Source organism: Tiliqua scincoides, chromosome 1 (assembly GCF_035046505.1).
Source record: "Tiliqua scincoides isolate rTilSci1 chromosome 1, rTilSci1.hap2, whole genome shotgun sequence".
In the NCBI taxonomy this organism is placed as follows: domain Eukaryota; kingdom Metazoa; phylum Chordata; class Lepidosauria; order Squamata; family Scincidae; genus Tiliqua; species Tiliqua scincoides.
In genome coordinates this window covers 71,826,552-71,848,976 of record NC_089821.1, presented here as the reverse complement: position 1 = coordinate 71,848,976, position 22,425 = coordinate 71,826,552, and the positions used below count along the sequence as shown (strand labels likewise).

At 44.9% G+C, this 22,425-nt stretch overlaps 1 protein-coding gene across 1 annotated transcript in view; it reads left to right on the top strand.

Moving 5' to 3' along the window:
- CFAP65 (cilia and flagella associated protein 65) overlaps positions 1-22,425 on the top strand; it is a 62,137-nt gene that overhangs the window by 16,307 nt on the left and 23,405 nt on the right. The window contains exons 9-23 of the mRNA XM_066621201.1: positions 704-904; positions 1,895-2,257; positions 2,559-2,696; positions 4,807-5,052; positions 6,811-7,035; positions 7,726-7,884; positions 8,174-8,339; positions 8,424-8,552; positions 13,631-13,847; positions 14,089-14,217; positions 15,452-15,628; positions 16,141-16,207; positions 18,065-18,175; positions 19,253-19,444; positions 21,139-21,297. Of these exons, the coding sequence (XP_066477298.1) occupies positions 704-904; positions 1,895-2,257; positions 2,559-2,696; positions 4,807-5,052; positions 6,811-7,035; positions 7,726-7,884; positions 8,174-8,339; positions 8,424-8,552; positions 13,631-13,847; positions 14,089-14,217; positions 15,452-15,628; positions 16,141-16,207; positions 18,065-18,175; positions 19,253-19,444; positions 21,139-21,297 (2,679 nt within the window). The remainder of the gene's footprint in view (positions 1-703; positions 905-1,894; positions 2,258-2,558; positions 2,697-4,806; positions 5,053-6,810; positions 7,036-7,725; positions 7,885-8,173; positions 8,340-8,423; positions 8,553-13,630; positions 13,848-14,088; positions 14,218-15,451; positions 15,629-16,140; positions 16,208-18,064; positions 18,176-19,252; positions 19,445-21,138; positions 21,298-22,425) is intronic.

Genomic DNA, 22,425 nt, shown 5'->3' with positions numbered 1-22,425 from the left:
TTACTTGTCAGGGTTGTGTGGTTAAAATATTTTCTCAATTCCTTGGACAAAGAGCAGGACACAGATAATAACATTAATGCATATAGGGTGCAATATATGCACTGACATAAGGGCAATGCAGCTCTGAGGTAAGGGAACAAACATTCCCTGACTTTGAGGAGAGCTCCGTGAGTGACATCCAACTGCAGAATGCAGCATATGTCCCATTGGCACCGCTATGCCAGTGCTGGAAAGCACTGACATAAGGGGTTAGGATTGCGCCCTTAGTGTGTTACCTTGCATCTGATCTTTGCAATTTTAGCAGACATAATTGGGCCATGGAAAAACATAGAAAACATTTCTGTGGAAGAGACTGGAAAACTGGAAGGAGTGAAGAGAGGCGCTTTAAATGTTACTCTAACAACATGGGAGTTTCTTCTCAGTGAGAAGCTCCTGCCCAGTAGAAGTAACTGTTAAATGACCCAACCAGGTAGCAGAGATCTTGTCATATGGGTCTTTTGAATGGAATAATTACTCCCTCTGGTTCTGTGGTTGGGACAATTAATTGGTCCGTGTGGTTGGGTCATGTAAATACTACTCTTATTGCATGGGAGCTGCCCAAGGCAGGAGTAATGCAACATGTTAATGTGGGGAAGTTGTAGAACTATATTACTAAAAATAATGCAGGCAGAGTTGACCCTTCCTTCTGCTGATCCTCTCTTAGGATCCAATCTTCTTAGATTTGATTGGAACCTGCCATTCAAACACAGTAAACCCATACATCCTGAAAATGAAGGACCTCATCAGGTACAGGACTCACATGGCCAGAGGACTGACCTTCTACCCACCAGACATCCTGGGTACCATGCTGAAGGAGGGCAAGCTGTTGGTGGATGAAGATGGAACTCTCACACTTCCGCCAGAGGTAAAACATATGCAAGGGACCAAGCTTGCTCAGTTCTCTTCCCACAAGCCTGTGGGTCAATTTCAGTAGAAAGTATAAAACAAATACTAGAAAGATGCCTTTCTATGATGACTGGGAAACCCAGACTCCTTACAGCCCTGAAAATCAATGATACCTTGGTACTGTAACAATGGAATGATAAGAGGTGTTTTTAGCCCAGTCCTAAGCTGCCCCAGCGCTGCACAGAACAGTGGCACTGAAATGGCTACTGCTGTACCATGTGGAGCCGGGGCAGCTGCCAGAGTCTCCTCACTTATTCCCTTACTCTTTGTTGAACTTTGCTGCTGCCAATGGGTCTCCTCAGATCTGTACCCATTATTTAGCGGGTGCAGAACTAAGGCGGCTCATCTTTGGCAGAGTGGCTGGGAGGGGACATTGAATTTGGTGGCAAACTCCAGAAGAAAAGCTTCTCCACTGGCTGGCAGGGGAACTTACTGCTGGCCACTCCAACGTCACATCATCCTGGCACTGAGGCCCAGCACCAACTGCGCTGGGCCTCTCTGCTGGCACAGCGGCCTTACCACCACCAGCAACATGCCTAATGGCATGTTTGCAACAGCCATTGCCAGGGTGCCCCAGCTTGGGATTGGTCTCTTAGTCTATGTTCCAGTTTGCATTGTTGAATATGGGTTGCCCACTATAAGTTCAAAGCTGCTAAACTTTTTGAGCCTACCTGCTTATCCTTCCTGAGTGTTCGATCCTGTGAAATCAGGAGGCTACTTAGATTGGAAGCACTGTAGGATTCTGCGTTTCCCTGTCATCATAGAAAGGCATCTTTCTAGTATTCATTTTCTACTCTCTACTGAAGTTTATACACAGGCCTATGGGAGGTACCTGTAATACAAACCCATGGATTCTATCTCAGTTCAGTTAGTTCTTTTCAATATAATGATTGACTCTTCAATATAATGCTTGACTCTTGTTTAGTTACATGGATTTTTTTTTTTTTAGATTCTGGGGGACAAGCCTCTTGAAGGGTACCCTTGCATTGAGCCCATGGTTGAATATTTCCATGATGGTGTAAGCAGCGATTTCACTGTGTTTCCTCCACATGTCAGCCTTAGTGTCAGGGAGTTTGATTTTGGCTGCTGTGCAAATCTTCAACATGTAGAACCACTTCCTCTCTGCCTGACAAATCACACAAATGGAAAGGTCACTGTGATATGGACAAACAAGCCCAAAAGTCCGTTCCAGGTGATTCCAGAGAGTTGCGACATTTCACCTCTGAAGTCTATGGCTTTTCGCATCACCTTCCAACCACCTCAGCTTAATTCCTTGTATGCAGCAGAACTGGAGGGCTTTGCCTTCTACAAGGTGAGTAGAGATGTGTGTTAAAAAATGGGAATATTGATCAACAATGGCATTTCTGTGGTTCTATCTAGTGTAAAATTCTGGCTTGGTATTCACTTGCTCATTAATGGTGTGTAAAGGTGTGTGTTCCTAGTGAATAAGATAGGATTACAGTCTAAGTCTACTGAACAGAATGGGCTGAGTAAGATAAATGACACCGTTTTCAAACACCTCTAATGATATGGCATTAATGTAGTGTACAAATGAAGCCTTGCTATGGTATGCAAGACATGTCCCACTTCACCCCATGTCTTGTCACTGGTAGGTGATGAGACACTACAGCAACATTGAGGAGCTCATCACCCTGTGTGCACCATGGAGCTTGACCATCCGTTTGTGTGGACATACTTTTGAACCTGGGAGGCAACATTTCATCCCACAGTACACTTTGGACTGCAATACAGTAAGTAGGGTGGTTTTCATCCCCTGGGGAGGAGTATTGTTATCCACAGCAGACTGACTGTAGAGTGGGAAGAATTTCTTCTCAATTTTCACAATGCAATGGTTTACAATCTTTATTTTGTTTTTGAGAATTTGGAGGCCCAGAACAAACATGCAAAAACCCATGTGGAAACCAGCATTTCCCATGGCTTTGAGTGATCTGTGAGCTTTCCACCACAGAATAAGCAAGGTACCTTCTTCATTTCTTAACCTGTGAGTTTGGAAGCTCCCACCCCTTTGGTTGGCAAGTGTGCTACTGGGATATATGCAGACCTAGGAAGTCTGCTGAAGGATGATTGGCAGAGGAAGAACTAGTGCACTTTTTCAACTTATTAACCTCTGAATTAGAGTGAACATGTGGTTGCAAATCCCACATGGGTAGAAACTCACAGATGTACTTACAAATGAAATTTCTCATGGAATAACTGTACATCGGGTATCAGTCTGAGAGGTTGGTCTCAGTCATTTCCATTTTACAGAAGAACTGATTCTAAAAAATTGCATTTTGCCAGGACATCCACTGATGTGTTCGTGTACATATTTGAACCCAAGTGTAGTAAGTTTAATTCTAATGCATTATTCAGTGTACACTCTGGTTTCTGTCTCTTGTTCTGCACATTTACAGCTCTGTCCAGAGACTTGCATTGTATATAACTCTTTGATGAAGGAAAGTGGGAGTGTTTTTTCTTTCTTTTTCCTCTGTTACTTTAAGGAAAATTTTTATTTTTCCTTGGCCATTCCCAGTCAGAGCTTCTAACCACACACATCCCTTTGCTGGTGCTTTAACCAATTCAGTGACAGTAGAGGTCAGCAGAGGCCACCTCCAATACCATATGAATATCTCTTTCCATTTCCTGTATTGCAAATGAGTTTAACTCTGTGAAGTCACTCTCTTCTTAACTTTAGCAGTGAGCCCACTGTGGAAACACTCATTGCACTTTGGTCAGACATACATACATACATACATACATACATACAACCTTCTCCTGTAGACTGAGCTCAGGGGAAACACGTTCATCTAATTTGCAGCTGTGTATAGTGTTGATTTGGTGGCCTTTCTGTAAATCATGAGGCCACTTTACCTCCCTCCCTCCCACACTTTTTTGTTGTGAATATATTTTATAGCTGTATTCATGGCCCAATCTTGAACCTCCCAGTGCCAGTGCTAAGCACGTTTATGGCACTGAGAGAGTAGGAAGCATTGGCGCTGGGCCCAGTACTGGCAGGAGGAAGGTGTGCTGCTGCCGGGGATAAGTGAAACCACTGGCCAGCAGTGTGGCCTCTAGGGGCGGGGGAGGGATGAATGAAGTTGGGGCAGGGGGAGGAACCGGAGCGGGAAGGGGGTAGGAGTGGTGGAATTCTGCTCTGTCATATCCTGTGTTGGGCTGAAAAACCTGACATGGTGTCTCTCAAGTCTGCTCTGGAAAAATAGCCAGCATAGATTTGAGAAGCCCCATGTCAGGGCTTGGGGCTTTCCCAGGGGGAAAGGGACGAAAGTCTCCTTCCCCGGAGCAGACTCCCGACAGCTTCCTGGCACTACTGGATACAGCAGTAGCTGCTTTGGTGCCGCTGCTCCAGGAAGTGCAGAATTGGGCTGTTAGTCTGTTGCAGCAAAGTTTCTTGTAATACCTTAAAGACTAATCCATTAGTGCATTAACTATATTATATTTAATGCACCTGAAGCAGGGGGCAAAGGGTGACAAGGCAAAGGCAATCATTATTTGATCTGGAGGCTGTATGAATGAAGGTGAAAGCTGGGGAAAGTTGAGTTCATCCCACAGCAGAGAGAACTACCACTACTGTTCCTTGGGTGTGTCTGTACTCATTGTAATCAATGAGTAGCAGTATATTCTAAGGTTCTTAATTTTGTGGTTCTGCTCCAGTTTATTAAAGGGAAAATGAGACAAAAGTTGAATCTGGTGTTATGAATTTTCTGTGGCCTCACTTGCTTTCTTTGTGACTTTAGAAGAAGTAACAGGTCTCACCAACCTTATTCTCAAGGCATAGAGGTTAAGAAGAAAGAAACTGCAGGTGGGCTACTTGTCCAACCAAATCCTCTTTCTGTAACTTAGGTCTTCCCTCCAGTCTGCAAGAACACCACCACATATCGAAGCATGATGTTTTACAACGTGGGCGCCACTGCCATAAGCCTCAGTGTGAGCCGGGAGAAGTGCCCTTCTGTCCTGGTCAAACCCCGTTGTGGGTATATTGCACCAAGAGCCCACCAGCTCATCCTCCTCTCAACCTGCCCAGTGGAAACATCAATCCAACAACACGCCTTGCTTTTGCACTTCAACTTCTGTCCCTCATTCAGCCAGGTAGGGGCAGGAAAAGAAGATGATTGTGGATTCTCCCTTTCATTCTCTTCTTTACTTCATCACTAGAACTGTGGCTGTCCGCTACCATTCACCTGCTTACAGGTAATTGTTCCCTGTGTAGCATTGCTATGAGAGCTTCAGTTTTCCTGAATCAAAGCCATAAAGAAGAAGAAATAAGTAGTCATGCAAAATATTTATTGGACTACTGCTGTATCATAATCTGTCCTCCTCTCAGCAAACTTTTTTGCAAAGCTTCTTGGCTGAATAGAGAAGCAGAAAAAGGAATTTTCCTTCCTGGGTGTTTCCTGCCCCCCCAATTTTGTAAAGATCAACTTGCCCAGTGGTGGCAGAATATCTATAAATTGCTGTCCGTTCCCTCTGAATTTATCCAGTTTATGCTGTTTTAATGGATTGTTTTAGGTGTTTAATCTTTGTTTAAAACAGACTTTCGGTACTGATTGGTTTTGAATTGTCAAGTGTCTTGGATTGTCTTGGGGACCTGTTTTGAGAACAGTAGGCAGATTAGAAATACTATATAAAAATGAACCCTGTGTACCTCAATATACATTTGAGCCATCATGATATTCCCACAAGGTAGTCATGTGACACCCAACGCATGTGTAAAATATGGAAGGAAGACAACCATACCATAGTCTGCCCTTAAAGAAGAAGGTAGATGTACTTGGTAGAACTGGAGAGGAAAAGTATTCAATCTTCAAAGACCTAAAGCAAGAAACCAAAAAGAGTTCATGAACGGGAACATTGCTGTGGAGAGACACTACTGCCCAAATTGCTGGCGGTAGTCATCAGGGCCAGGCCAAGTAGATCTGCTGCCTAATGGCCCAATCCTATCCAATTTTCCAATGCTGGTGCAGCTATGCCAATGAGGCGTGGGGTAGCAGTCACAGAGGCCTCCTTAAGGTATGGGAACATTTGTTCCCATACCTTGGGGCTGCATGGTGGCTGCACTGGTGCTGGAAAATTGGATAGGATTGGGCTCTGAATTGGCACAGATCCACATCTCTGCCAGCAAGCACCCCCTGGTAATTCTCCCTTTTATGTGTGCATTTTTGCTTGTGTGTGCCTCACTGCTGCTGCTGCTATCACCTGATGACCTGCCTGCCTGTTTAAGGAAGCAGCATGCTGCTGGGTTTTTTCCCCCCTCCCAGACAGCTCACCTCTGCCTGTAGCTTGGGATGGTGGCAGCAGATTCAAACCACCAAGGTTTTTCCCATTCAGCTTGTCCAGTAAAGAGAAAGCAGGAAACAGGAAGGGGTGGGGGGGGTATGCTAATCACTAAGTTCTACTCCTCTTTGTTAGCCTGTCTTCTCCTGGCCTCACTCTCCTCTCTTTTCCCTGACAGCCACATTTTCTGAAGCACAAGATAAGGTGAATTGAATATTCTAAAATCATTGTATTCTCACAACTAAAGAGCCATGTTACAAAAGACAACTGTCTCTTGAGTAATAAATTAATTTACATTTATTGAGTAGAAAAATGAATGTGTAAGAAAGTGTCAGTCCCAACGCATAATTTTTTTGGCTTCCCATTGCAGTTGGAAAACTGTTACATTTGTTTAATGTCACTTCTAGAGCTTTTTGTTTTGGCAACTTTGCTCTTGTCCCTTCTTCTTCTTGTATTGTTCCCAGTTCTTTCCAGACCTGACCATGCAGACATAGAACCCAGATCAACTTCCCTGTGGAAGTACTGTGGTTTGCAACCTTGGCTGAAGATTCCTGCTGATGTTTGCTTCCTCAGGAGATCACCCTCCAGAGTAGTGCTGAGCCTCTGGTCCTACTCCTAGAAGGTGATGGCTGCCTGTACTTCAAACCCACATGTCTGGGTTGCTCCTCTTCACGCACCTTCACCATCAAGAACTGTACCCGGCTGCCCATGCTCTTCAGGTGGAAGATCCAGCAGTCAGATAAAAAATTCCTGTCTGTCCGGCCTGATGAAGGGTCTATTCTTCCCAATGAAGCTTTGGTGAGTTTGATGGCTTTGGTGATTTCACTGTGTTCCCCGTAAGTAATTTGACACAATTGTATAGATCAGCGTTTCTTAATGTTTTTCCCCTTCCAGACCACTTTGCATGGTCCACCTTTTGGAAGACCCACTGGAAGTAACTGGCAATGATGTCCTTACCAATTACTTCTGGATTGGGAGGCCAGACAAACACCAGTAAGAGGCTCAGGGAGGATGGGAGGGCTTTTCTGAGCATGCGAAAACCGCATGCTGGAGCTTTGCCTGTCAAGTGGAGCCTCCTACTGCTGCTTGTGTTGCATTGCTGGTCTCGCTGCCATTCAGCAGGAGTCTGGAGGTTCTGTGGGTACCACTAGGCACCACCTGGAGTACCACCGGTGGAATGAGTACCACTGGTTGAGAAATGCTAGTACAGATAAATGTTACTATCTTCCTAGGGTAAGGTATTGCTCCAACTTTCATTGGCAGATGCCTTATTGGATATATATACTTGCATCTGCATGACCCTGAAGAGAAAAGTGTCTAAGACATAGTGGAAGTGGGTGAGATACAGGCAGTGAAGAGGAGACTTGAGTTCTTGTTAGAGTCCTGCTGTATCTGTAATGATTACATGCTTTCTTAGCGGATTCTGCACACTTTCCAGGCAGAATGCTCTAGCCTTGCCACAGCCTCCTCTCTTCTGTATGTTTTAAGGCTCAGACATGGACCTTCTCTCCAGGCGAGCAGACCAAATACCTTCTACGGAGCTGGGTGACAGTGTGGCGAGAAAACAACAATCAGGATGACAAGACTCCAAAGAGTGTCCGCTATATCCTCCGGGTGATCGGGGAGGGTACTCTGGGCACCTTGACAGTAAGTGACACCATCCAGAAGAGAAAAGCTAGGCAGGAACCTGTTAGTGGAGGGCGGAAACACAATCACAGAGCTGTTACTGTACTCATTTGGCATCCTGGCACCTGTGGATTTCCATGGATTATGAATTACAAAGCCTCCACTTGCATGTTAGGTTGAATATCAGCCCAAGTGAGAACACTGGCATATTCCCATAATGTTCTTCTCTTCGCTCAGATATCAAAGTGTATTTGCATGGATCTGTGTCACTTGATGAACTTGAATCTTCTCTGTTGTGTTTGGGCTGCAGGCACAAGAGGAGCGTATGGATGTTGGCAACATCCTGGTTGGCAGCACACAGTCATGTGAACTTGTGTTATTTAACAGTGGGCCCTGTTCCTTAAAATATGTCCTCAGCGTGGAGCAGATGACCACTGGCCCATGCGACCCTGAGGAAGTTGCTGCTGATCCACTAGGTATCCAATGGAAATGCAGACTTTTGCAGCTGCTTAAAGTCTCCCTTCCACATTCTCATCATTTCCTTTTTTCTCCCACCACAGCAATAGAACTTGATCACTATAAAGGGACAGTTGCTGCACGTGGAAAGGTCTATTTGCATGCAACTCTCAGACCAGCCCGCCAGATGCACTACAATTGGACAATCAGTTATACCATTCCCACTTTCAAAGGTGAGAAGCTAGAGGGTCTGCAGCCTACAGACAAAAAGATTATGTTGACATAGCTGCTGGCCAGCCTGCTTTAGACATGGAGGCCACTTGTAGGATAGTGTCTGTCTGCTTCCACTTAGGGTTGATGTGTATGTTCATAAATAAATCAAACCCAAAAAGACACCTTAAGTCTCCAGTCCTCTCCTCCAAAGGAAACCTAAACCTAATTTTCACTACTCCTGGAATTTCTCACCACTCAGGGGAAGTAGGGAGTGTGAAATACTATGTGTGATAGGTAGTGGAGGAGCAGATCCCACACCAGGAAATGAGACTCCCCTTACTTCACTACATATCTAACTAGTAGAAGATCTGTATGACTTAAACTGAGTGGTAAGACAACGGAAAGTCTGGCCTGTGCTCTGGGTTTGTGAGCCGGAGGGAACTTGCCATTGTCAGTACCCATCCTCTCCCATTCTAGCTATCTCAGATGAATTTCTGGCTCTGTTCTGGCTCTCACTTGTGAACTAAGAGCTTTTCTTCACAATCGCACACAGTGTCTCTCAACCACCTTTTATCCTATTTATTTATGGATGAAATACTTCCACAAACTCCAGTTAAGAGATCATCATGTGGTGTCTCATCCACATGCAACAGTCTGTGGGGAGAGGAGAATAATCCTGCTTACTGTGAGCTTGTGTGACTGAGGGAGGATGAAGGGAGTACTAGCAAGAATCCTAGATAAAATGAAACTGATGCTGCAACAACAAAAGCAACAGCAAAGAAAAGAGTCTTCAGAGCCAACATGAGCAGTCTTTTAAAAAGAGTTGAAAACCGTCTTCAAACAATGATATATGTCTGGCATCAACAGTTACATGCAGGTGTGTGCAGAACTTTGGAACAACTGTGCAGGGGAGCTTGGAGACTCCTCATAAGGAGGTAAGAGCCTTGTTATGTCAACCTGTACAGGGGACAAAGCCTGTCTCAGAAGCCAAGCTTCAGAAGGTTCAGTCAGGACGGTCTGAGAAGATCCATGAGATGCACAAGCAGCAGAAGGGTGTGGACTCTCATGTTTTACAATCAGTAGCCAAGAAACAAAATCCTCCACGGGCCTGTCAGAAGTGATGAGTGGGCAAAGCTGTCAGGAAAGCCTCAAGATTTGGAAAAGAATTTGGAGAAGTTGGAGATGAAGAAAGAACAGACCATGTTGGAAGTGTGTGTCATGGAGACAGATGGACTGCAGCCTAAAGGTGAAGAGATTCTACTTATAAACGTCTCCGTGTCATGTAGGTCTGTGGAAGAGAACGTACAGGAGAAAGAACTGGAAGAGTATGGACTAGATGTAATCACCAGGTTGTAATCACCTGGAGATGTGGATGAGGAAAAATTCTTTATGGATATTGTTACTCTGTTACTAGTGCAGTGGTTCTCAAACTTTTAGCACTGGGACCCACTTTTTAACTTGAGAATCTGTCGGGACCCACCAGAAGTGATGTCTTGACTGGAAGTGACATCATCAAGCAGGAAAATATTTAACAATCCTAGGCTGGAATCCTATCCACACTTACCCAGAAGTAGGACCCATTTACTATCATTGTTTAAAGCATATACGTAGTAACCTGTTAAAAGTACAGATCTGTAACATTTCTCCAAATGCAGTTGCATACCTTAGTAGCATCAAGTCTAATATATTAAAAATAAAATATTGAAATGAATGGTGACCTACTTGAAATTGGCTTGTGACTCACCTAGTGGGTCCCGACCCACAGTTTGAGAAACACTGGACTAGTGGATAGGATTGGGCCCCTGCAGTTGGTGCACTCCAGAGCAAGCTCTAATCATGGGACTAGGCTAAAAGCCTACAAGCTATGGAGGCAAAAGAGACTAGAAGCTTTTGAGATCATGTGCATTGTAAAAATGATAGGGATGATGGAGAGAAAAGGGAAGTTCAGCCTGCTGACTTGACCAGGTTAGCTCTGCTGGTCCTGCACAAGAAACCTAGGTAAAGATTTATGGAAGCCCCTATTTGCAGAATGACCCAAGGCACTAGTTGGAATGGCCCAACAATCAGCCCCAGAACAGTGAAAGAAAGAAAGAGGAACCCTTTCCACTATTTGCCACTAAGAGACAATGTGACTAGACTTTCCTTTTGTTCTTCATGGAGAAACTAATTGCAAGACAAAGAAGCATGGAAGAAAATGCAGGCTCTAGGGCTGGGAGTTAGAGTTGTGGATTGATGTCAGGAATGATTTGGTTGACTTTCTATGAGGTTACCAGTGGCATATCCAGGTCAGGGCAGGGTGTGTGTGTAAAATGCACAACTAAACTGCTAGTAGACCTGGGCTACCCCAGGGCTATTGAGACAGTCTAACCCTTTGCTTTGAGTGGCTAGTAAGCCCTGGCCTCCACTGGGTGTGTGTGTGTGTGTGTGTGTGTGTGTGTGTGTGTGTGTGTGGATGGAGAGGCCAGGTCTGCTAATGGCTTTGAGCCGCCTACCCTGTTAGGTAATGCCAGTGGAAGGGGTGGTTAGATTTTGGGGTCACTGGGAAAAATGTTGACTTTGGAACATGTAATTTCGGCTAAGATTTGCCTGTATTTGGGGATGAATAATTGTTGGATTTCTAACTGTACTGTACTTGGAGTTGCTGGTGGGAAGATGAAATGTGATCATTTTCTGTGATCCAACCCTGCTGTTGAAGTAGAATTCAGAAAGTCTCACCTTAACCATGTTAGTTATGCTCATTATCTTGGAAATTGCTAAATATGAGGTCTGGGGAAAAGTGAATATGATTGGGAATATTCTGAGATATTTATGTGAGCTGCACTGAAGGGATTGAGACGCCTGGGTGGCTATGATACTTCTCTAAGCTTGCTCTTTGTGACTTTTGATGCTCTACAGAAGAAACCGAAGGAAGAAGAGAAATTGTTAACCTGAAATTGTAAACTTGGTGTTGGTGATGGGAAAATGAGTTGGTAACTTTGCATGGGCTTTCACTCTGTTAATCTATTCAACTATTCTCTCTCACAGGAGTAGCTGTTAGTCATTCAGAATGTCTGAAATCAGATATTTTTTTGAGAGAGGAGGTAGTGTTGTGAGGTTGGGATTTGATGTTGTGTATGGGCATGGCGCTAAAGCCAGGCCTTGAGGCAATGCTTAGCCAACTGCCTGGAATTGACAATAGAGGCTTAACAAATGAAATTCCTTGAATTGTGACCTCTTTCAGGACCCCCCATCTATCTGGAGAGGAGGGGCTAAGGCATGAGATGATCCCTACACTTAGTGAGTAATCAAAAGGATAGTGTGAGGTGGAGATTCAGGAAAAAGACCGAGAGAACATAAGAACAGCCCCACTGGATCAGGCCATAGGCCCATCTAGTCCAGCTTCCTGTATCTCACAGCAGCCCACCAAATGCCCCAGGGAGCACACCTGATAACAAGAGACCTGCATCCTGGTACCCTCCTTTGCATCTGGCATTCTGACATAGCCCATTTCTAAAATCAGGAGGTTGCACATACACATCATGGCTTGTAACCCATAATGGATTTTTCCTCCAGAAACTTGTCCAATCCCCTTTTAAAGGCATCCAGGCCAGATGCCGTCACCACATCCTGCGGCAAGGAGTTCCATAGACCGGCCACACGCTGAGTAAAGATATATTTTCTTTTGTCTATCCTAACTCTCCCAACACTCAATTTTAGTGGATGTTCCCTGGTTCTGGTGTTATGTAAGAGTGTAAAGAGCCTCTCTCTATCCACTTTATCCTTCCCATGCATAATTTTGTATGTCTCAATCATATCCCCCCTCAGGCGTCTCTTTTCTAGGCTGAAGAGGCCCAAACGCCATAGCCTCTCCTCATAAGGAAGGTGCCCCAGTCCAGTAATCATCTTAGTCGCTCTCTTAGTCTCTCTCTTAAGAAGATTTATCTGGCAGGGACTGTGATAGAAGCCAACAAATAGAGTTGGCAGCTAGCAGCTGCAGATATGCTTAGAACACACATGTAGCAGTTATTGCTTTAGGAGCACGTGCTGTTTTACTCTGTCCAAATAGTCAAGTCTGTATATTTGTAAATAAATATGATGAAGACACCATAAGCCTCCAGTGATTTGTCCTCCAAAGGAAGCCCAAACCCAGGTAATGCTATGCCCCTGGAATGTGTTACTTCTTGGGAGACTGGAGCATGATCATGTAACAATATAAACTGACTTGTGTACTCCAAAACAGGAGAGGGAAAATGAGCAGCTTCCGCATAGTTTGGATAGTGGGGACCACAAGCCAGTATCAAAGTTGCTTTCAATAGGGGGAAAATGTATTGGTTGCTGTCTCAATTAGCACGAATGGCCCATCTTATGATATAGTATTTGTTGAACTGCATTCTACCCAAGAGGAATCCTAATAACAATGAATGCACTACCTGAGAGGAGGATCATAATTTTCCAGGAACAGCATATTGCTATGCTGTCTATGTGCTGGGAAAGCACAATGTATTTGCATTAGAACAGGGGTGTCCAAAGTTTTTGGCAGGAGGGCCACATCATCTCTCTGACACTGGGGCCAAGGAAAAAAAAGAATTAATTTACATTTAAAATTTGACTAAATTTACATAAGTTTACATAAATGAATATATTAAAGATGAACTCATATGAATGAATGAAGGTCTTGCAATAGCTCAAGGCCTATAAAAGGCCTTGTACAAAGCAAGACTGGCCTTTCCTTTGCAGCCGCTACTGCATCACAGACGTGAAACAACAAGCAGTGGAGGGAGCCCTCATCCCACAGCTCACGTGAGAGGTCAAACGATCGCCCTCATGCTGAGAGCAGTTGTGTCGGGCCAGTGTGGGCTCCAACAAATCTCCGGAGGGCCAGAGGCTCATTGGAGACTGGGGGCTCCCTGAGGGCCACATTGAGAGGCCTCAAGGGCTACAAGTGGCCCCAGGGCTGGGGTTTGGGCACCCCTGCATTAGAAGAACAGCTAGGAAAGACTTGAGGCAGGAGTGCACTTACTGCACAGTAAAATGATTGTCTGGGAAGGTCCTAACTTGGATTTTGGGTGCCTGAAGTGTCAGCTTGTTGCAGTGACTGTTTTTTGTTTTTCCCCTCCAGCCACAGACCCCCTTGGAGAAAAACAGTCAGTCTGTTTTGTGTCAGCGACAGGCATCTACCCATCCATCTGCATCACTGATGCCTGTGGTACGGGCAGTGTCAGTGGCATCAGCAAGCTGCACCTCTGGAGGCTTTTCTCTTTGGAGACTCTGAACAAGTATTTGGAGCGAGATCCCACTCCAGAGGAGCTCACTTTCAGAGTGCCTACCAGGCACAGGTGAGAATCTTTGCTTCTCTGCTTATAGTTTTTTTTCTAAGCCCATAGTTCCCCTGCCCTTCCTCTACATATGTGGGAACACTCCAATTTTTTTTCCAGTCTAAACTAGTATGTTCTTCCCTTTTGCTTTTCTGGTACCCAGACAGTGGATAGTGTGATCTGCAAGGGAGCTGGTTTCTGGGGATTTGCAGCCCTGTCCAGGGATGCTCAGGGATTCTTCTCACATTCTGTTTCTTTTCAGCACGCAGCGAATCCCCCCAATTTACACCCCTGTCATGCTGGATTTCAACTTTGGGGCAGCTGCTGTTGGAAGTGAACCCTCTATTGTGGTACTGATGCTGAAAAACAGTGGGGTGATACCTGTGAACTGGTGAGTAACTGTCACTTCCTGGCCTAACCAAGGCATAGCTTTATAGCTATGGAGAATTGCTCTGGCAACAGGTGACTGGTATCTTTATACTGACTAGTAAGAACTTTGCAGCACAAAACCTTAAAGGGCCTGTGCTTATGCTGTACCTGGTCAATGCTTATGCTGGCCAGTGCTTATGCTGTACCAGTAATCAGACATATAGTTAGAGCAGTATATATTCTTCATATCCCCATAGGACAGATGTGGCTTCTGGCTCTTTAGGAAAAGCAAGATTCTGGTTGCAGCATTTTTGCTTGAATTATTGAACATGCAGATAAGCAATGCTTTGGTCAGGACTGCTTGTAGTCAGTGCTGGGGGCTTATGTCCCACATGACTCCTTGATCCTTTTTTATGGCACAACTAAATCTGCTTACAGGAAATTCAGAGAATAAATTTTAACTTGTGCCCTTCTAAACTTCCTCAGGGATGTGGCTTGAGTCAGAGAGAGGATACTGACCTAGATGGCCTATAGGCAAAGGGGGAGTCTGCAGGTCAGTGGGAGCATCAGCTGCATTCCATCTGCTGTGTATGTTTGCTGGAGACAAGGTCTGTTATAATGGCAGGACTGATTGTCTGGATCACAGCTGGAGTTGCGTGTATGCCACAGCTTTCACTAGCTCAGAAAGAGCATAGAACTGTATATCCTGAGTATACCATCCAACCTGCTGAGATCATAGCTTTAATTTAAAGGGGGAACACCCATTTCTAGCTTATATGACTGTAAAGGTACATGTGAAAGTATGTGGGCACTGGGCAGTGCCTGCTTAGATCTCAAATGCTACATTGGTTGCTGAAAAAGATTTCTATTCGTCACATGTGAGCTTCAGTAGTCCTTATAGCTTCTTGCCTCCCCTTTCACTTGCAGAACCAGAAGAAATTATATCAGAGTAAGCAGTGTAGAATACAATGTCCAAAATAAGGGCAATCATGTACATTTGCTCAGTTTGTATGATTTATACTGGTTGTATGATTTAGCTTTTCTTGGAAAAGAATTTGGATTGCTTGGGTGATAATTTTTCTAGTGCTGAGTACACACAGCCTTGATCACAGCTTTGCCAATGTGACAATGGAGCTGACTGTATAGTTCTTTTTTCTTGCTGCTTTTCTGGTTATCATATTATCATTGCCTTCTGAATGTGAGCCGTGTCTATTTTTCCTCTTTTGTCTTGGTTGATGGACTGGACCACTTCTCAGGGCCTTTCTGTTTCCTTGTGATCAGAAGATTGACATGGAATACTGGGCAGAAGCCACTGAGTTTGACCCCACTGAGCTGCATCAGATGCGGATCCTGGATAACCAGCTTTTTAGCGTATCTCCCAAGACAGGAAAGCTTCTTCCAGGGCAAGAGCAAACAATAAGTCTATCCTACAGGTACCCACAAACTTTGATTCTTTTCATCGCCATACAGGAATTGAGCCAAACTCAAATGTCAACACCAGCTCCTGCACTGATCAGGAAAGCTCAGGAAATCTGGTATGCTAGGGTACTGAGCACGCGCCAAAATGTTAGTTTGCCTTGGGTGACAGATGGGCTAGGTACACCACTGGTATTGAGATATTTGCCCATGATATGAAACTCAGGCAGAACCAACTCTCTTCCACCCTACATATCCCCCATGGACACATCTTGGGCTCCATATAATAGATGGGAAAATTGAAGTAATCCTGCTTTCCCCAGTGGGCTTCAGAAGCCAGTGCATTTTGAGGTGGGCTCTGGACTGTTCTTTTCATCCAAGCATGACTGCTCTTCTGCCTAGGAGGCTCTTTATGCAACACTGCAGTTCTCTAGTAGAGAATTGCCCCTAATCTGCTCTTTGAAATAGGATTCTCCATGATTTCATTTGTGTGTGTTTCTAATGTTCATGTTTGTTCTCGCCCTGCCAGACATGATTTCATTGGCACCGACCGGCTCCCAGTCCTGCTGAAAATCTCCTATGGCCGAGAAATTCTGGTATGATACTGAGCAGGGAAGTTCAGCAACTGTCCCTGCTGAGAATATATTAGCCTTCTTGAAAGTCCGCACCAAATTCCTTTGCCAGTCAAGGATATTTTGCTGCTGAAAATGTCTTTTCTCAGAAGGAATAAGCTTTTCTGGTTTTTTTTTTCACTATTGTGACTCATCTATAAGCTTCTTTGTTCCTCATTTACCTGTTTATTGTACAATATGGCCATACTAGTGCCAGGATGTTCTCTTAACTGTCTTCTCATTTAATTCCTTCTGAAGTCTGCATTTCTCCCAGCAGAGTCCTTGCTTTTTGTCCACATTCCTCCAGGGGATGCCCAAGCTTTTGTGTCACCCAAAATGGTGGCTGATGTGCTACTCTCTCCCCTCCAACTTTCATCACCCTCCCAGGTGTTCCTGTGCCAGCCCCAGACAGTGTGCACACACATGGACACACACAAATCCCTTCCCACTTTTTGTTGTTGTTGATTTACCTGCTTGGGAACTGGTGTCAGAGAAAGAGGAAATGGTGGCAAAAACTCCTACGGTAGTAACTACAATGGTGATTTCTTCCACTATTCCTCCATATCGTTTCCCTTGCTCTGTCTTCATTCTGCTGGCCTCTTTTTAAATGGAGCGCCAGAGCAGGCTGGAAGAATTTGGAGGAAGTACTACCTTGTTTCCAAAAAAGGAGATTTTTGGGAAGTGGGGCACTACTCCTGATTTCCTCCAGGCCAGCTCTGCTCCTTTATTCTAAAACAGAGAACCAGAGTGAAGACCATGGAGGAGGTCAGCAGAGGTAAGGTGAGGTGGTTCTGGAGGTGACTAGTGGGCACAGGGTGCTTTGGGATGGGAACAGATGGTCCTATTGGCTCTCCCTTCTCAGCAGAAATGGGATCCACTGTCTTTTATTACTTTATATCAACTCCCTTTGACATTACTAGTGTTTCCTCAATTTGGCTGGCCGCCTCCTGCTTGTCAGTTAGCATCGAAGTCAACTTGTGCTCCAGTGGGCACCTCTCTCATGCCCCACTGAACCTCCACTAGGTGCCCATCACTCTCCCAAGATTTCCTGTGGGAGCTTTGTGTTCCCATCACACTTTTATTTTTATTTGGGACCGTTGTCAGCTGAAAATCCAGCCTGTTGAGCAGGCTGTGAAAACATGGGCTTAACTGTGCCTTTGTGCAAAGCTCTTTCCTCTGCCCACTTGGCAGAAGTCTTGCCCACTGCCCAGTGGGGGAGCAGAGTACCAGAGACCTGACCAGAGAGTATGCAGCTTATCTATCCAGGTGGCCAAAAGTTGTTTTGGTGTGTGTTCCAAAGGCCTTTTCTGTGTGAGGGTTAGGGAGGAGACCTCCTGGTGATATTTTCCATTTATCTAGGAAAATAACTGTTTCCAAGGCATCATACTAATTTAACCGCTTTTCAAGAATAGGAACAGAAGACACATCTTTTCAAACCATTGCTCCTTTGTCTCCCAGTCAAACAAAGTGATATGTCTAAACATGACTGGGACTTGTAGATTTGTTTTTTAATACTAAAAACCACATGGACTCTGTTCTGGATGAGGACTGTAGGGGGAGGTGGAGAACCTTTTAACCTCTCTCTCTCTCTCTCTCTCTCTCTCTCTCTCTCTCACACACACACACACACACACACACACACACACACACACACACACACACAGAGTTCCTCTTTGCTCTGGGAGGAGAGCTCCCATTGCTCCTCCAGAGAGGCATCTCCCCTTTGACTGAAGCAAGCTTGAGGTACCTTGTGCATGTATGTGTGCGTGTCTGGTTGTGGCATTTGTGATACAAACTAACTGCCTATTCTTTCCCCTCCAATTTTAAATTTTGCATCTGCAGCTGAATTTCATTGGTGTGACGCTGGACCTGGAACGCCGCTATATTCACTTCACTTCAACCAAGCATATATTCACACCCATTGCTATTGGCACCTGTGACCCTCCCAAACAGGTGAGGAACCAAAAGGAAAGGCCCATCTTCCTCTACCTGCCCCACCCAACTGAATGTTAGAAAGTGGTGAGGAGAAAAGATAATTCAGTGGCCAAGGGAAGGAATTGAAATCCAGGATGATGGCTGGCAGAATTTGCACCATGCTGTGCCTGAGGACTGAATTACAACTTATGAGGCAAACTTAAGCTTCCCAACTCACTTTCACCCTATAAGGCTAATATGGAGAGGGCATCTGCAGAGGGGAATTGCCAGGAGGGGTATGCCGAGCTCTTTCCTACTTTTTTTTACCAGTATTTGTCCCTTGCAAATGCAACTCTAATCTGTTTGTACCTTTTTCCCCCTCTCAAACTGGATTGTGAGACTGGAACTAAGGCTGACTGGGGAAAAAATTCTTGAAAGGACATTTGAATGGCGAATCTGTGGTTACAGAATCTGTGGTTATGCACCCCATCTCTCTCCTGCTGATTTTTCTCTACAAATGCCCCTCCGCTCCCACTTTTGCATTACAGGTACTCTGGCCAATACAGTGTTGAGAACATGTGGTTCCTGATGTAGTATGAGATTCCTCCCTGAGGCAGTGTCCTGCAGTATTAAACTACAGTTGTCATTTGAGAAAAGTGTGGTCATTCACCACATACACTATATTATCTCTCAGTTATCTTACCTATTGCATACTCAGTATGGGAGATTCCGCTGTGTCCTTATGTGTTTTTGTTTGCACATAGTGAACAGTATGGACAGTCTGCTAAGGACTGGCAGCTTCTTTCTCCTGAACTGTCCCAAACATTCTGAGAGAGGAGGTGGATGATTGGCTAGTGGCCACCAATATCATAATGCACCTGTGCAGGGTGCTTGTGCTCATAGAGATCTTTGGAATTCTGTTGGATAAGAGTAGGACTATTTAAAAGCATCAGCCCTTCTAATAGCTACCAGGATCAAGTTTCTGTCAGAGGCATTAAATTGCAGAGGACACAGAAGGAGCCTTCCCAAATGGAGAAACTGATGATCCATACAGGACTGCTACCTGTCCTGACCAGTTGAATAAAGTAAGTAGTTCTAGCCTTTCTCTTCTTGCAGATCTATGAACTGTACAATGGAGGTTCCACAAGTGTAGTCTATGAAATCCAGGTGGATGCTCTGATGAAGATACAGGAAAACAATTATCATCATGCAATATTTGTCTGCCTGAACCCAAGAGGAGAGATTGCTCCAGGCTTGACAGCTCAGACTGAGTGGATCTTTTCCCCACTGGAAGCCAAAACATACTCAGTAAGACTCTCATCTTCAAGAATAAGCACCTTCCTTTGGGAGCTAGGGTTTATCCCACAGTGTTCCTGGACTTGTGTTTCTTTGACTGCTGTAACCTAGTTGAAGTCTAATATAGCAGCATATCAAGGGGGGGGGGAGTCTGCATCAGATGTCGAATGCAACTGTGGTATCAAATGCACCATCGAGCAGCTGGTAGACCTGGCCTTCCGCAGGGAAACTTGAGGCAGAGGCCCAGTCTACTCTTTGCTTTGAATGGCTGGTAGCCTTGGCCTCTGCTAGGACAGCTCAAGGTGGAGGCCAGTTCTGCCTATGGCTTTGAGCAGCCTGCCCCAGGTGTCAACTACCCTAGGTATGCCACTGGTTTGATACATTCACGTCTTGTTCACTGCCCCATAACAGCTGTTGGGACAGCTGGTGCTGAGAGCTGTGTCTTGCTCCCTCCAGTTTTTAGCAGTTGCCACCACTGATTTTACCACCCTGGCCCCCACTCTTTGGACTAAGCTGCAGCATCCTGTGAATTGCAGAGAATGATTGGTTCAGAGTGGAGGCACAACCAATACACTTTTATCTTGAGAGGCTTTCTCTACAATCTGCATATGCCCAGTTGCACCCTGGTCTGTTCATAATATTCATCCAAACTCATTTTCAATAGCATAATATTTTTCAGATGTATATTCCACTATTCCACCAGCTCACGATGGTGTACCTGGTTTCTCCCCCTCCTTTTATCCTCTCAACAGCCCTTGAGGTGAAACTGAGAGAGAGAGAGTTAACCAGGAAGCTTTGTGACAGAGACTTGAACTCTGGTCTTCCTGGTCAAAGTCCATCACACTAACTACTACACTACATAGGACCTCTAGTAGTACACCTTCTGCATACAGTAGGTAAGTTAGGGATCTCAGAGGTGTTCTCTTTCCTTAAAAACAAACCTGGCTAGATATGTGCTCTTGCGCAAGGGACGGGGTGCAGCATATAATCTCAAAAGCACTAAAATAAAATAAAAATAGATTTTCAGAGAACTGGTGAAGTACAGGAAAATATTGAATTGTCTTGCTGTCTTCACCACATAAAAACAAAAGAGTGTTGGATGAACAGCTTGAATGGTTGGGATGAGTGTACTGCCTCTGAAGAATTGAAAAAGGGAACTCCTTAAAGAAAAAGTTGTTCAAAATTACATCCTGTAATTTTGGAGGAGATATGGGTTACCCCCTACTGTATGTCATAAAAAACATCTGATGGGCAAACAGCGTCCACACCAACATATTCCACTAGTAATTACAATACCTGCAGATGCACTATCTGTGGGAATTATTTTGCTCAGCTACAAAACATTGCAGTGGAGTGCTAGGAAAACACATCTGCCACAGAAACACAAACTTGAAGGTCAATATGTGGATGAGATCAATAGATGAAAGACACGTGTGCGTTTGTTGCACAAAAAGTAAGTTGTGCACAAAACGTAAGTTGTGCAGGAAGACCCAGGAAGTGGGAAATTCTGGGTTTGTGTGCCCCATGGTCTGTACGAAATTCTGGAATGGATGCAGTGTTGTTCTTGACCAAATCTACTTAAACTTTTCCCGGTGGACTAAGTGGCTATGCTCCAAAGAAGACTGTTTTTGCCCCTTGAGCAAACCCAACTCCATAGCAAAGCACAGTCTTTTCAACTGCCGCTCTTTCTGTGTTCCTCTGCCTAGTTAGACGTGCCCATCCACATCCTTGAGGGGGACTCTGCGCTGATCACTTTCCAGGGAATAGGCTATGATCCATATGTAATGGGAGACACAGCACGTTTTGATGAAATGGCATCTTCTACCCTCACACCAGGGTCTGCCAAATTAACAGTGCCTGGTCTGGTAAGTATCAGAGGTTACTGTGCTTCTAATACCACATGAGAAGTAGTTATTTCAAATTGCCAGTGGAAGTGAATGAGCTCTCACTGTTAGGACAGCCATTCTTTGTGGAGTGGAGGTATATATTGTCATAATGGCTGTTCTGGGAGATTGTGTTCCTCCACACAGTGGTGATCATAGTACAGTTGGCTTCATTTAAACCAACCCCGTGAGCCACAAAACTGGTACAGATTTTTTTCTTCCCCAAACACCTTTATAGGTCAGTATTACACTGGTTTAACTGGTGAGCGTCTGCATGGTTGGTCTGCCAGTATGCAGTCAGGTTTGGGGATCCTCAGTAAAGATGGGTGATATTGTTGCTATTGCTGTTGTGTTGCCATCTGCATGGTTGCCATGCCATCCCATACATGCCAGAACCATCCTTGATTTAAAAGGTACTGCGTGACACCTTTGCTTCCTGCTGCCATCATACTAGTAGGTCCCAAAAGTAAAGGCCCAGCTGAAAAGAACATTGCCCTTACCTTATCCCTTGTCAACCTCCACTCTCCCTCACACATGATTAGACAATGGGGTCACAGCTTGCCAGGAGGGAGTAGGTGGGGCTTTCATGCTTCCGGTGCGTTTCCATCCTGTGTGGAGGGATTGTTTGGAGACGGTAGTGTCACTAGGGTTTGCATCACCTGGTGCCGGAGGCCAGTGCATCATCCCCATGATGGACCTCCCATGCAGTGGGTAGGGCAATGCCCTGGGCAGTGGGTATGGTGATGTACCATTACCCCACTCGCACTGGTTTTTTTTGGCTATAACTTTTGTTAGAATAGATATTTCAATGCAGTTTGTTTCATTGCATTCTGCATGGAAATTATGCATTGAATGATATATCACATGATGGTATTATTCAAAAATACCAAGATTTTTAAAAAATTGGCCAATAGTGGTGTCACTCCCCCCCCCCCCCCCGTGTGCATCACCTAGTGCGGCCCACACACCCCTAGCGATGTAACTGTTTGGAGAAGTAGAATCCAAACCGGTCTCCTGTCCCTGTCCGTTAGAGAAGTAACCATCTTTTGGTTCTGGGCCTGCATGCTAAATTGCACAATTGCATGCTAAAGTCCTCATGCCAGTAAATCT